Source organism: Mustela lutreola, chromosome 3, assembly GCF_030435805.1.
Source record: "Mustela lutreola isolate mMusLut2 chromosome 3, mMusLut2.pri, whole genome shotgun sequence".
Taxonomy (NCBI): Eukaryota; Metazoa; Chordata; class Mammalia; order Carnivora; family Mustelidae; genus Mustela; species Mustela lutreola.
The window spans coordinates 200046312-200062735 of NC_081292.1; the positions used below are offsets into that span (position 1 = coordinate 200046312).

Sequence of the window (16424 nt, forward strand, 5' to 3'; positions counted from 1 at the left end):
GTGATCCCAAGACACTAACACTTATTTTCCCAGTCAGAAGTTTTAAATATGTAAAACCCAAAAACATTTGGATAAAATGATCAGATATTTACCAACATTTTAATTAACAATTAAATGATGTCTACATATGTATTTTAAAATCATATAGTACATAAAATATTAATTAGAAATACTATTTTTTTCTGCTTTTAAAGTTCATTGACTGATTTTATTCAAATTCTTCACTGGTGTCTGTCATTACAAAACCCCATGTTTTGAATCATTTACCCAGTTTTCTAGGACACACCATTTCTTCTCAAGTTGTTTTTGAGACTTTGAACTTTTGATACAAATATGATTCTGCCATTGTAAACATTATGCCAAGCTACGGGATCATTTGCACAATAGTGGGACAGCTATTCGTAAAATTTATGCTATATAGGTGACTACTTTTGATCTCTTGTTCTTTAATCTTAATAGGCTTTTACATGATTATATCCAGCATTTGCAATTGTAAGAAATAATTACTAAATCTGTTTGAAATTTTTGCTCAAAAGAGCAGATTTTGTTGGGGCACCTGGGTGGTTCAGTTGGTTATGGGTCAGATTCTTGATTTCAGCTTGGGTCATGATTTCAGGGTCGTGAGACGGAGCCCAGGGTCCAGCATCAGGCTCTGTGCTCAGCTCAGTCTGCTTAAGAATCTTTTCCTTCTCCCTCTGCCGCTCCCCACTCCCACTCTTTCTCTCTCTCTCTCAAATAAATAAATGTTTTTAAAAATACCAGAGTTTGGCGGGCACCTGGGTGGCTCAGTGGGTTAAGCTGCTGCCTTCAGCTCAGGTCATGATCTCAGGGTCCTGGGATCGAGTCCCGCATTGGGCTCTCTGCTCAGCAGGGAGCCTGCTTCCCTCTCTCTCTCTCTCTGCCTGCCTCGCTGCCTACTTGTGATCTCTGTCTGTCAAATAAATAAATAGAATCTTAAAAAAAAAAAAATACCAGAGTTTGTTAAATTTCATCTGTAAGGGTTTAAAACTAGTAATGATGAAGGTTATTTCAGCCTAGTACATTTTCTTCAAGCCAACCTTTGTTTTACATAATAATGTGATACTGAGATTTAGATAAAAATATGATTATGAGGGGCACCTGAGTGGCTCAGTCAGTTAAGCATCTGCCTTCGGCTTGGGTCCTGATCCCAGGGTCCTGGGATCGAGCCCCGCATCAGCTCCATGCTTGGCAGGGAGTCAGCTTCTCCCTCTGCCCCTCACTGGCAGCAAGCTGTGCATGCTTGTTCTCTCTCTCTGAAATTTATAAGCAAAATCTTAAAAGAGAATGAAATTTGACTGTGAGGTGATATGCTCTTCTCTGGGAAATATTCTTGGGAGTGGAAAAAAATGTGCCTCATTTTTGAACGTATAAGGTACTCACTTTCTTTTTCTTCTGCTTTTCCAAGTTATTCCTTAAATCTTTACTAGTAAAGTACAATAAAATGTAATAAGGAAGATATCCTGGGGGAGGGGAGGGGGAGATCTTACTTAATGGAAAGTCAAGGCAATGTTATTAATATGATGAGATTTTTTTCCTTATCCTAGTGCATATCACTATTATTAACATACCTATTTCTTAAAGAACTATTCCTATAACAAAGATAACAAGTGAGTAGATAAAAGGATATACTCCACGGTACACATTTTCTATGAATGTTCCCATAGTTGTGTAATACTTACTATGTGAGATTTTATTAGGAGGTGGCAGTTAATTTGGCAGGAGATGTTGTCCTTGTCATTTCCTGATAACCATGAACTACACCATTAACCACAAACTGCAGAAGATGAGAACAGCTGGTGTTTTTATAACAGAGGGTGATGAGGGAGATGAGAGAGCTTGGGAATATGAGAGGATTAGAATTTATCATGCTTAATGGTTTCTGTCTTGGTTATTCAATATAATGCCCACTTTTAAGAATTTAAGAAAAATGAAGTAAATATTATTATTTTCATATCACCTATGAAAAAATCTAGTACTGACACATTTTGCAGGGAGGGATAACTCACTTTTACTCTGGGGCATCCAGCTTTGCATGAAAAAAGCTTACGTCATTAATATACCAAATATAGGATAATTCAGTACTATGTATAGTAGCAATAAATTGGTATAGTACCAATGAAAATAATGATGAATTATCATTTTTATCTCTTAACAGTTGAAAGAGTGGAACGAGAAAACCTTTCAGACTATTGTGTTCTGGGCCAGCGTCCAATGCATTTACCAAATATGAACCAGCTGGCATCCTTGGGGAAAACCAACGAACAGTCTCCTCATAGCCAAATCCACCACAGTACTCCAATCCGAAACCAAGTGCCCGCATTACAGCCCATCATGAGCCCTGGCCTTCTTTCTCCCCAGCTCAGTCCACAACTTGTTAGGCAACAAATAGCCATGGCCCATCTGATAAACCAACAGATTGCTGTTAGCCGGCTCCTGGCTCACCAGCATCCTCAAGCCATCAACCAGCAGTTCCTGAACCATCCGCCCATTCCCAGAGCAGTTAAGCCAGAGCCAACCAACTCTTCCGTAGAAGTGTCTCCAGATATCTACCAGCAAGTCAGAGATGAGCTGAAGAGGGCAAGTGTGTCCCAAGCTGTCTTTGCAAGAGTGGCATTCAACCGCACACAGGTATGATTAGCTTTGAACTTGGTAATTGGTGGTTTAAGAGTAATACTGAGGACAGAATTGTGACATCTTTTTTATCCCTTTCAAAAAAGTGTTTATGGATGTCAGAGCACTCAGGATTAACTAATCATCCTTAGTTTGGGAAATACTGTCATCATTGATCCATATATGACCATAATTAACTAATTTCAGTAGGGTAATGAACATCTGTGAACCTGTCGCCCAACTCAGGACCCAGTGTTACCCGTGACTTGGGCCTATGTGCTTCTCTCTTCCTTTATCTTCTCCATTGTCTTTTCCCCAGGTGCAACCCCCATCTTGAATTTTGTGGTTATCATTCACTTGTGTTTTAAAAACTAGCTCTAAAACTATTTATGCATATGCAATCTATTATTTGCCTCATTTTTTAACTTCATAAAAAGAGTATCATTAATTTCATAATTTCTGTAATTAAAAAAAACTTTCAGAATATATAAGTTAAAGTTAAGATATTGATAAAATGGTAATGGATAGTTTACTCATATTTTTTGATGTTTTGGGAGTATTACATGTTAATGTAATACTAAAGGATAAAAAAAAGTTAAACAGTTTATTTATGTATATCTTGTTTTATTGAGCCCCTCATCTCAGAGTTTCTGATTCCATAGTCCGGGGTAGTACCTGGAAATGTGCATTTGTATCCAAGTCCCAGATGATTCTGATACAACTGGCCTGGGAGTCATACTTTGAAAACCACTAATTTAGTCCTTATATGAATAACAAAAAAATTAAAATGCTAATCTCAAGGAGCTAATGACCTGGTAATTTTAAAAAAATGTATTTGGATAACGAAAGTAAAATGAGAAGTAATGTGAATAGTGTAGGAGAAGAACTGTGGTTGTAGTGGGTTATAGCTCCATGAGGAACTGGGGGCAGGGAATCCTCACAGGAGGATGAATATAGTGCTTTCAAGAGGACAGTAGGTTGAAGTTTGTCACTCTCCTAATTGCAAGGCAAGAAGCTAAGCTTTATGCAGATGTAGAGATGAAAAACAGTGTGGGCCAACACATTTGTAAACACCTGACTTCAGTATTAAGTTGCTGGAAACTTAGACCTTGAAGGATAAATGGAATTTAACAGGAAAAGATGGAAAAGAAGGGTATTTTAGGCTAAAGGAATTAATGAGAAAAGTGCCAAGTCAGGCACGTTTGGGAATAGTTGGTAGTCGATAGCAAAGTCAGATAATAAAACTTAAAAGGTGGAAACAGATCAAAAAATGTCTTAGGGCCATGCTAGGAACTTTGAACTTTAATAGGGCACTGGAAACCACTGGAGGTCTTATGTAGGAATATGCTGTGATCTAGTAATCAGAATCGGATCTCATGATAGCAAGAGGGTAGCAATATCATTTAGAAAGCGGCCCTGTGTCCAGCTGAAATGTGTAGAAGTTTGGAACGAGGCTGGTGGTGGTAAAAATAGAGTACAGAGTCAGGAAGCACTGTGCAAATAAAGTTGACAGAAAGTATAGCCACCATAATGCCAAGGTTTGAGCCTCGTGACAGAGAATAAATCATAATTACTTCAAGTATCGAGAACATTGAAAGAGATGGTTGGAATAAGTTTTGAGTGATTATTGTGGATTAGGCTGTTTTGACCCTGAAGTGCTGGCCGATTTCTTAAATGAAGGGATGCAGAAGTCATTGAAAATATGAGTTTGGTGCTAAAAAGAGTTTTCAGGGCTGGAGAAAGAGATTAGAAATTTATTGACAGAGCCTGAGATTTAGAGAGTTGGGAAAGGGAGGAGAAAAAAAATCACTACTCCTCTGCCCTGGAAAAGAGACAGAAGAAAGGCTGGTAAAGGTGGGAGCAGGTGTGGACGGAAGGTTAAGGAGGTAGTAGTGAGAGCACAGAGAACATGAGCAGAGTTTCCGGGAGACTTGTCCATGTGTGCAAGACTAAGACATCTGGGAGCAAGAAGCTTGAACCCTGCCATGAAACTTGCCGATTGGTTGGGAGAGATCTTTGGCAAACTGAGAGTATAATTTCATTAGAGTGGAGAAGGCAGGAGCCAGAATTTAGGAGTTAAGGAGTGACTAACCGTTGACGATACAGAAGCAAGGGCTGCAAAATTACTCTTTCCAGGAGCTGGCGTTGAAAAGGAGGCCAGAAGTGTGTTGACAGTTTGAATGTGATGGGGCTTCAGTCCGAGATCGAAGGAATTACCCAGTAGTTTGGGGACTCAGCTTAAGTTAACAGGCATGAACTAGTGATGGAACCAAGCACTGTGGTTTGGTAAGAGACTCCAGGAATGTCGGAACCAGGGGACTGGGAGAAGGGAAGAAGCACAGTGGGGCTGTGTGAGGTTTGGTGCTGACAGATTAGGTATGGCAGGAGACCAAGAGGGGGAAATCTCTTGCTCCCTTGACTCTTAGCTAATTTATACATTCTATTATTGACAGACTTAGTTGACATCTTAAAAAAAAAACGCGTTTGGAGGTTCACAGAGGTCTGCACATGTTCCAGATAGCACCCTGTGACTTCTTTTTTTGACCGAAAGCACTCAAGCAGCATTTGTGCGCGTCCGCAGTTATCTGAACTTGTGTTATGAAAATCTCCGATTCTTTTGAACAAGTCTGTTGCATGTTATTGCTAAATACAAAGTGGAAGGGTGCATCTTTTAGTCTTTATTTTGCATTGTGTGTGTGTGTGTGTGTGTGTGTGTGTGTGTGCTTTCATCTATCATTCATGCGCATGAATGGGCATTTCATAGCCAGCCAACATTTTATTGCCTGGTTATATATGCAGTTCCTTTGGCTAAGGATAAAACTGAAAGCATGGTTGGATTTTAGAATCAAATACAGTATACGAAGCCTCAGAGAGGACTCACAGAGAGACTAGATAGAAGACAGACCATGCTGGTGTGGGGGCCTGCTCTGCCAAGGCCCTCGGATCTTGGAGGTCTGTCTTGTCCTGCACAGTCCTTTTTGTCTATTTTTATGGATTAATGATTTTTCTTTGGCAGTGCCATCGTTCAAGTGCCAAGTTATAAAAGGTCTAATTGAAGCATGGAACACATTTTATTATTTTCCTCCTGCCATTAAATTTGTAAGATGGCTACACCCAGAAAGGAACATTCACTTTCAATCAACATGAGTTTGAGTTCATGGGCCAGCCTTGAGGATATCAAATGGAAACTGCATAGGAATGTATGAGTATTTCCTTTTAAAATTCTGCTTTTAATTTGGGAAAGCTTTTCATCCCTCTGGGATCATAACCTGTTGTGTATAAAGCCCAACCTAATCAAGGTAGATGGTATTGACAGAATGACATAGTTTGAACTTAAGCTGGAGGTCAGCAGGCAGATTGTTTTTGCTGCATATACTGTAGTCACTAACATCAAGGTTGGACAGCTGGGTTTCACCAGCAGAATCATTAAATGGAAAATATGGTGTATTATGCTCCATGAAACCAGCCATGGATTTTCCAAAAGTTAGGCTTTTTTGAGTGGAATCAGACATTGATGGGTGATATAATGATTTGCTAGCTATAATAAACACAAATTAACTTCATTGATAGAACATAAATGAACAGTTAATCTTTGGATAGAAAAGAATTTCAACATTTTTTTTCCCTCAAAGCAAACAGGATTAGAACCTCTTCTTTTAGATGGATACCCAAGGATATGTCTTATATTTAGTTGCTTTACTGATAGGTCATTTATCTTTAGTCCACTGAATATTTTCTTTTTTTTTTTTAAGATTTTATTTATTTATTTGAGACAGAGAGAGCATATGAATACATGCATGAGCAGGAGGGGAGGGGCAGAGGCAGAGGAAGAAGCAGACTCCCCTCTGAATGGGAAACCTTGATTCTAGGACCTCGAGATCATGACCTAAGCTGAAGGCAGATGCTTAACCAACTAAGTCCCCAGGGCTTCCCCACTGAATATTTTCTAATAGTTTATGATCTCTATTACTCATTTATTACCAAATTCAAGAAGAAGCAACTCTATTTGCCACCCTATAGTTCACATTCCTTGTTTTGTGCTTAATGATTGGACTAGTAATAACCAGTAATTAGAGAGGGAAAGTGTCTCTGTATAGAAAAAAATCACATGTATAACATTCATAAATGAAGCTAAAGCTAAAAAAAATAGACATCAGGACACCTGGGTGTCTCAGTCGTTAAGCATCTGCCTTTGGCTTAGGTCATGATCCCAGGGTCCTGGGATGGAGCCCCGCATCGGGCTCCCCACTCTGCGGCAAGCCTGCTTCTCCTTCTTCTCCCACTCCCCCTGCTTGTGTTCCCTCTTTCACTGTGTCTCTCTCTGTCAAATAAAATAATAAAATCTTAAACAAATAAAAAATAAAGCATCAGCCTAGTTTGTCATGTTTGAAACTTCCCGATGAAGAGCTCAAATTCATAGTAAACAGCATTTGAAAATGCCACTTTTCCAAAGAGAAACTATTAATGACTGTTTCTATCTGATCCTTTGCCCCTGTGAGTATATCATCTGGTGATAGAAAATAGCACAACTGAGGGAATAGCGCTATATTTCCAAGAGCTTGCTTTAATACATTTTTATGTTAATCAGTGTGTGCTGAGATCCTGCGGCACTGGGATAGCACGTCTTCAGCTTGGGCTCGAGATGAGGGAGTTCTAGATGCAGGGTATAGCAGAGCTTCATTGACTGTGCCGACCAGATGCTAGAAGCCTGTTCTTGTCATTAGGACCTTACGTAAAATATATTCTGAGCACCATCCCTTTCTTCTTTATTAGACTTTTGGAGGAAGAGGTTAACCCCACTTTTTGGGTCTCTGAGGATTTTATGACAAATGAGACATAAGATGTGTTCTGACCTGGTCATTTCAGGCAGTCCTGTGGTCTATTTCTAAGCGTTTCTGTTACGTGTGGTCACAGAGTGAGGTGGTGTGGTCAGTACACCTGAGGAGGCTGAGGCAGATGACATGCCTGCTCTCTTTTTGGCTTTCTAATTCCTACCTTCTGTCCCCGTTCTTTTACTCCTGGAAGCTAGCAACTGCTACTCAGCTTTTCATTCAAAGGACTTTCCTCAGGCTACTGGATTTTGCTTTCCTCACACTGGCAGACAGCTGGAAATACTTACCCAGTGTCTGACAGGTGCAGGAGGATGAACGTCCAGCTCCCCTGCCTGGGGACAGGCAGCAGTAGGGACAGCCCGGAAGTGTGGCTTCTCTTCCAGAGCTGTCTGCGAGAGGCCGAGGCGGGGACTGCCTGGTCTTCCTCCTTCCCTGCCCCTCCCATGCCCTCATCAGTTTCCCTCCGAAACACTTCCTTAATAAATCCCTTGCACAGGAATCTCCCTCAGGATGTGCTTCTTATCCCAGATCGTGGATCAGGCCACTGCGAGTCTAAATCGGCTTTGGGGCCTATCGTGGGGTAGTAGGTTGAATGAAACTGACCTTCAATACTATGCCTCCTACCTTCCAAGTCTAAAGTCAGACGGCACTGTGGGAACAGTATAGATGTTTTACTGGCCTACTTTCTCTTGAAAATATTGTCACTATTCTTACTTTAAACATAATTCAGTGGACTGATACTGATATTGTCTAGATTTACTTACAGATAGTGAATGTGAGGGAGAAAAAAAGAAAGAGACAAAGAGGGAATGAGCCTGAAACAGACACTGGATTTGAAGCCCTGTGAGGTCTTCCAAACTTAAACTAAAACTACCCTTCCTGAGTCTGAGTCTGAATTACGTGATGCATGTGAGTTTCTGAGTAGCTTTGCTCCCTTGCCCTTCCTGTCTCCAGTGCTCTGTCAGTGATGCAGATGGTGTTTGTAGCACTAATAATTTCTAGAAATAATAGGACCCGTGCTCTATCTAGTTTCTTTTTTCTTTTCCCCTTTCTTCTCTTTCTCCCTCCCTCTCTCCTTCCTTCCTTTTTTTTTTTTTTTAAAGATTTTTACCTTCCTTTCTTTTGTGATTCATTTTCTCTTGCTTATTTCCTTAATTTAGAGTTGACCTACTCTCACTTACTAGGCTTATGGACATTAAATATGTTGCTTGCCTATTCACTGTGTTTCCATTTGTGCTTTTTGACAGTTTGATTATGAATCCTAACTTTGAATGTTGTTTTGCCCTGTGGCATTTTGTGGACTTAAAAAAAAAAAAAGTAATCAGAGGCTTGTGACACTATGAAAAGGTTTATGACCGTATTTTAAAAGACTTACTATTAGCAAGGAATGGTTGTGGGATGCCCACTGACCTATAACAAGGATGGTTTCATAAAATATGTACACTGATTCTTCCTTAATAGATTAACTATTCTCTAATTTATTTAAAAATCCAATGACCTACATATTCACATGCTCAGAAATCCCCCATTTACTAACATAGTTTCTCCTTCGAGACCTTCCATCTGAGTAAATCTGTTAAATGAAGTAGAGGAAGCTTTGATCCAAACGAGGCTAAATCCATTGGAACGGATGCCCTGCCCCACATGAATGGGAGCATTAGAATGTCAGAAAAGGGAAATTAGGTGTGACACGTCCCATCTCTGTGTTACTATCTCCTTTCCTTGACAGTAGAGGTCAGGAAATCCCCTTACACAAGGAATCAGCAGTAAGAACTTTCTACAGTTTGAAAATCAGACTTTTGCCACATTCATTATTCATAGCGTAGAGTTATTTTTCTTTTTCCTCTGGCAGATTACATCATAACTCAGAAAGTTCAGGTCCATTTTCTGTTTCAGGTAGTTCTCCTGAGCCAATTCTTAGAAACATGGTTTCAGCAGAAGCACAGATGTGTTTCACACAAAGTGCTATTCTGTAACTGTAGGCCCCTAATTTGGTATCTTGCTCCTTCTTCAGTTTGATGCAAAAGTCACCAAGTTACACAGTTTGCAAGCTTTTGTCAGACACCTTGCTTGAGATAATTCCTCATCGTGGTCTTATCTCATAGAGAAAAGGATTTTAAAAATCCTTTGGGAAATCATTTGGTTGACCTGTCCTTATGGGACTATTTTTTATTTTTTATGAGACTTTGTAAAGAATCTGCTGTTTACTCATCAAAGCCACATCATCTGAAGAAACTTTAAGGCCAGGGTCATAAATACAATTTTATGAAGTGACTCAGCAACTGGAGAATGTTTTGAACAGATTGGAAAATTAGATTGAATATTGTATCAGGAAAGTTGGCAGTGAGGTCAATGGCTAGAAATGTACATGTCTGTGTGAAATGACATGGATTTTGCTTTTAGGCTTTATTGGCACCATGTTTATAATATATGCATGCCTATATTATTAAGGTCAAAAGTGTCTAAGGACTTGCTAAGCACTATATTTTGAAGTGGCACAGTTAGGAAGAGATATGTAGCAACAGTGTGAACATTTTAGCAACCAAAATATTTGGAAATCTAAACTTAAGTGCATTACCAGTCAATTTGGGGGTGAAGAAAGTCTTGTGTTTGATTTATACATATTGTTGGCCAAAGATAGGCTTGATTTAATTACACGTACAGTTTATGTTTGTAGAAAACTTGACCTTCAAGATATTCAGAATTATTTCTCGGCCAACCTCTCGTCCCAGCCATCATTATTTCTTACTATGCAGTAGAGATACGGGCGCTGAGCCAGTCATCCAGGAATAGAACACAATGTAAACCCAGGGGTCTTGACTCCATGGTCCAGTGAGCTGGTTATAAAATGACAAGGAAACCTGTGAGAAAAAGGAAGTCCATCCACTGAAAGATGGCCTTTAAATATGAAATGCCGCAGATCAGGCATGAACATGTTATTGGGTTTTGAAGCAAATAATACGACCTCTTTTGATTTCAACATTGAATTAATAAAGTAGGAAACGATGGCCCGCTTGCTTCATAAAATAGGCGCTCTTTCATTTCAGAGCCACTGGCGGGAATTCGAAGATTTAAAGATTGGAATAATATTAATATCCCTCAGGATAGCAATGTCTCAGAGTTCTTAGATGGCTTAAGGATGGCCCCTAGCTAGTGGTCTCACAGTAGTTCCTGTTGTACATATAAGAGCTATCATTAATTAGCACCTTTTGGACAATTCCAATGGAGAAGGATGGAGGAGATACTGGCTTCGTGTTCTGGGTAGAGAGAAGATTGACTCAGTAACTGTCGAACATCTGTAACCCTCTCCTTGTTCCTAAATCTACTTGGAAGGAGAGTTTTGTGTAAAAGAATATATAAAGACACTCCCCCCTTCACAAAAGGGGCACCAAAGAGTCAGGAAACAAAGATGATAGTACGATGTTCTGTCTAGTCCTATCCCTGACCAGTGTGCAAAGTTCTTAAAAATTAGTTACTGAAATAATTATAGAAAAACTCCAGTTTCTCCATGTTAGCTTAAAAAAAAAAAAAAAAAAAAAAAAAAAAAGGCTGCCTTCCGGGGATGGTTTTATAAGTTTTTGTCAGTATTTTCTAACAAGGAGTGATCAACTCATTTCATACAGATGTGGAATCTCTCTTTTCAATAAGGACTTTCTTTTATCTCCAGTGAGTGTATCTCAATATAGACCTGTATTTTAAGTATAAAGGCCTATTTTAGTGTTTAACTAGTCTCCTTCGGTCCTAGGTGATGTTTGCAATTAAAGTAGAATTTTTCTAGAAGAAATACAAGGGCCACTAGCTTTACATCCCATTATTTATATACTTTTTCACCATTGTTTATTTAAAGTAATAAAAAAACATACAAGGAGTGTTCCTTTCATGGTCATTGATTGAAATGATGACCATTTGGCCTGGGGTTAAGTGCATGTTTGTTCAAATAAAGCAAATTAAATTTAAAGGCCAGAAATGCTGTGAGAAAAATATAACTGAATCAATTTGAAGTCACTTGGAGATTACAAGGTTGTTTACATTCTGTCTATAAGATTTGTACCTAAAATTATCATTGTAGACTACAGCATTTACTGTCAGACTTCTCTGACTGCAGTACCCAGTGAGAAGTACTTTGTACATCACGAGCTGGTACAGACACTCACACATGTGCTCATATGTATGTGTGTCTGTCTTGAGCTCCATTTCATTTCCACCGTTTATTTATCTATATGTTTCCAAGGCAAAGTCTTCTTGAAGGGAAAAAAAAAAAGCGTTCATCAAATAATACTTGTATCATGTGTGAAGTACTCTGGTAATTTCCAATCTATTTAACTGCATTTCATTATAAAAATAGTTATGATGTATTGAAATAATTCTATCATCCACTGATAATTGTGAACCTTATTTAAACAAAAATGCAAATGAAGGTTTTTCTTTAAATGACTACAGAGTTACTTAAAGAAGAAAAGTTGTTTTACTTTCCTGAAGTATAAAATGAATATCTTGGTTTAGTGATATGCTGGATATCCATGTGGTCCTTCCACTTTATATAATCAATTAAATTTTTCTTTACATTATCTTCAGTCCCAAATAATTTTAAATATTCTCCTTTCTGAAATGTATTCTTTACATTTTCTGCCTTCTTTATGGGAAGGTTTCAGTGAAATGTAAGTGGAGGGCCTTGAAAACTTGAAGTCGCAAATTCAGGATAAGAATTGTATTTTGGTATTAGTTCTGTATTTATTAATTCATTCATTTAACAAATATTTGTTAAGCATTCAGAGACTGTGGTAGGCATTATAATGGAGGCTATCATTTATTTAACACGTGTATCAAGTACAGTGGCAAGCTCTAGGGAATCCTATGTGGGAAGTACGATTACTCTATCAGTTTTACCGGTGAGGAAACTGTGCCACAGGAGATTAAATAATCCTTATCCAGTTGAAGCCCGGTTTTGAGCTCAGCAATTTTGACCTCAGAACTCACATTCACAACCACTTTAGTCTTAATTATTTCTGTTATCATAAGGCAGAAGATGAAAGACACAGTCCCCTCTTCAAGGAGATACGAGGGGTAAACAAGCTTTCAAACCAGTAATCCCACCGTGGTGTAATAAGTACTGGGACATGTTGCCTGTGCGGCATGAGAAAAGATGTTTTTGACCTTGCAGGTGATTGGAGTTAATGCAGAAATATTTCATTAGGGGAAAAGGTGTTTTTCAACTGTTTGAAGGACAGAGACCACTCATATATTAACAGACTGCTTTGCTTTTTATATCTGAATGCATTTGATACATTTGAGATATAAATATTCACTGAATGTATGTTTTTGGTTTGTTTTGTTTTGTTTTTGGAAAGCACTATTTTTGCCAATGTTTTGACAAAGTAGCCAAAGCTAGTAAATTTTGTGGGCAGTTCGCCAACAGTTGTTTCACACAATACACATAGAAACTAGAAATAACCAGGGCTCAGAACTTTGTGAATGCAATAGTCATGTGCCAGGTGCTTGAGGTGTTAGTAGAAACCACGTATGTGCCCAGAGCTGAGGACACCGCTGGTAAATATTTTCAAAGGAAACCTGTTCATTTCTCTATTGGCTTTTGCTTCTTGGGTACTAGTGTGTTTAAAAAATTTTGATTTAGATTGCGCAGAGCCCCCCATTCTGGTACCCAAGATTTTCTAAAGACAAGAAGGGGAGGGGAGACATTTATCTCATTGCATCTATCTTGGCATTGAGTAGGTAGGTAAAAATAAGAAAGTTGCCAGAAGTCTCTTTTTGGCTAAGTTCCTCCTTTGTATGTGCTCAAGAGTGGCTTGGACAAGGGGGTTGCGGTTAAGAGAGCCAGACAGTTTGGTTTTGCGAATGGTTTTGCTGTACCCATTCGTCATGTGCTTACTGCATTCTGATGTGTTGGGGGGCACAAGTGAAGTTTTACTACGTATGTCAGGAAGAAAGGTGTCTTGGAGGGAAGTGTTTCATTCAGTAAATTGCAGATTTAGAGTACATGAAGTATTTGTTCTAAAGTGGAGTCTGCGTGGCCCAAAATTTCAGTTTCCATTATCTTTGTGTTTAGAGGCGATGGAATGAAAAGATCTCGAGTGCAATATGTGGTCCACCAGGGTCTGTTGCTGGCTGTTCAGAAATATGGAAAAAAAAATGCATTTGGTGCATTCTTAGAGCCCTGTGTTCGTGTATGTTCCCAACTAAGCACAAAGTGTACAGATTCTGCTCCCAAGGAATTTACTGTATGATGGGGAGAAGAGGATTTATAGTAGCACAATGTGAAAGATGGTTAACAGTGCCATAAATAGGAGGTAGAACTACTGCCATCTCAGTTCAAAGGAGGGAGAAACTATTGCCAACTGCAGTAGAAATACATATATATACATTTTAGTGCATTACAGTACACATTTCTACAGCAACAACATTTGTCTGCAAATGTTACTTTTGTATATAGCATTTATATTTGCGGAGTACATTAATTCCCTTTAGATGCTCAATTCTATCCACCCCCATCCTACAAAAATGTGACATGCATAGGCTGTCTTTCCTAATAAAGAGATATTGTAATAAGGAGAGGTTTTATTAAACTAATGCAATAACGACATTTTCTTTAAGGATTTAACACATCATTTTTAATAATAAAAATCAAATTGTCATTGTTGTGCCCTGTATACCTTTTATTCAAATCAGCCTAAGTACTCTGGCTTCATGGCTAAGCAGTACTCTGGGGGGTGAAGGGGGGGGTGAGTATTTTCAGCATTACACAAATGAATTTCAGCATTTAGCTTCATAGTGGGGTTGTAGATTATGAATATGGAACCCAGGGAAACCTGTTTATATTCGTGAGCAGGGGTAGGGGGGAAATGCCTCTCAGGAGCGTCTAGAAGGAAATGAGATTGGAGATTAGGAAAGGACCAATTTTGTTAGGTCAGCTTTCAGATGGTAAGATGTCAATACTTTCTACAGCCATGCAGCTGATTTTATAGCTTCGATAACTGCGCATTAACCACCAAGGTGTAAGAAAGAGCTCACTTTGTATGATCAGGCTCAGAATTTGGTTATTATTTGATTTTCACAAAAGAATACCAGTTTTTGGCTCTCCCATCAGCTGGAACCAGACATTTCAGAACTGTGTGTGAAAAGTAAGGCTAACAAAAAGCATGTAAACGTGAAGAGTGGAGACATGATGAGTAAGACGGGAAGAGTGTCTGTGGAAGCTATTAGGGTTTTTGTTTGTTTGTTTGTTTGCTTGTTTGTTTTGTAATCCAAGGGAAGTGCATGAAGACAGATCATGCTCAGGACAGGATGAAGCATTGGTCGAGATGAGTGACAAGGCCCCTTCCACCTTCCACTCTCTCTATTTTAATCTGTGAAATGGGCAGGGAATGGGATATGTGTATCTTTCAACCTGCTTATTGGTTACGACATCATTTGTTTAAAGCAGTATAGACATATGAACTAATTATATTTTCTGACTCACTACCACGTGATACATATGTTTCACCTCATACATCCTTGAAAAGTTGTAAGTTGATTTCTGAAGATCCTTAAATTGCTTTTATACTTTGTTAATACATCTAACAATAAATAATTAAGATAAATTATTAGGAGATGGAGTTTATGTTCTCTAAAATTGATCTTTGTTCAGATTGGAACTCAATGCTTTCTCGAACTGTTTGCTTATATGATAAACGAGTATTCTTTCGTTGAGTTACTTTAAAGGTATATGTTACCATAAATATGTGGACATTGCAAGTTACCCTTTAGACCTCCCTCTTCAACTGCCACAAACAGAAATGTAATTTACAGAAATGAAAACAGTCTCCAGCTAGCTTGAGGCTTTTTCCAAGGGGGAGCTCTGGGGTTTGCTGGGCCAGTTTCCTCAGTACACACCTGGTGTATATCACTTTAAAAAATAAATTATGCCTCATTAAATTACAATTAAATGGAATCATGATCATTTGTTTTTCTGGAAGGAAGATGTTTTGCATATTGAAAGCCTAATTTGTTGCAGGTGACAAAAAGGCTGAACAGATTATCTAATATCACTTCATTTTGGGGGTAATGTTTGCTGGTTATTTTGCGTATACTCCAGTAGTTCAGAATTATATTAATGTGGACTCTAGTATTTTCACTTCAAAATATCTTCTACTGCTCTATCAGTTTTTTGTACTTTTTTTTTTTTTTTTAAGCTTTTAAAGAAACAGAAACTTCTCTTGGCATTCTGGACCAGTCATGCTCTTTCTGTTTCTAACAGTGTCTCAACACAGGCCTGTCTCTCCCTTGCTTCTCCACCTTGGCCTCGTCTCCTCATTATCTCTGCTATATCCACGTTCTATGTGTATTTCAGATTCCAGCCGGGTTAAGTTCCACTTCTTCCGAATGTTTTCCCCGAGTCCTGCACTTGGCAGTACTTCTACTCTCTTGTGAACGGAGCCGGCACTCATTCTCTCTGGAATTTATGACACATGTCAACTTCTACGTTGTGTTTTTATAAACCAACATACAGTGAATTCCTTGGCAGTGGAATCTGTGACTTTCTAATACCCTCATCCCTTTCTGAGGTTCATACCAAATCATAAATAAGAAATGAATTAATAGACTGGTCTGTCATTTTTTGGTAAAAGGTACCTAGAGTTTGGGGGTTCCCTAGATAATCATTGGGAGATAGAGCCTACAAAATTACCAGGAGTCTGGGAGATGTGAAGAATGAGTGTCTTGTTAAAATCTAGGCAGTCATGACCTCAACTGTTCCTGCCAGTCTTGGGAAGGCCTGAGAGGCTTGTGCTCAGTATTCCTAGAACCCAGTCCAGGTTCTGGTTCTCTTCTGCTCCATTAAAGAATTAAGGGCCCGGGGCGCCTGGGTGGCTCAGTGGGTTAAAGCCTCTGCCTTTGGCTCAGGTCATGGTCCCAGGGTCCTGGGATCGAGTCCCACATCGGGCTCTCTGCTCAGCAGGGAGCCTGCTT

At 39.0% G+C, this 16424-nt stretch overlaps 1 protein-coding gene across 2 annotated transcripts in view; it reads left to right on the forward strand.

The window, feature by feature from the left end:
• The window catches only part of SATB2 (SATB homeobox 2), a 187505-nt gene that overhangs the window by 113269 nt on the left and 57812 nt on the right, over positions 1–16424 (forward strand). For both annotated transcript variants that reach the window (XM_059168491.1, XM_059168490.1), the window contains one exon: positions 2177–2649. In XM_059168491.1, coding sequence (XP_059024474.1) covers positions 2177–2649 — 473 coding nt within the window. The remainder of the gene's footprint in view (positions 1–2176; positions 2650–16424) is intronic.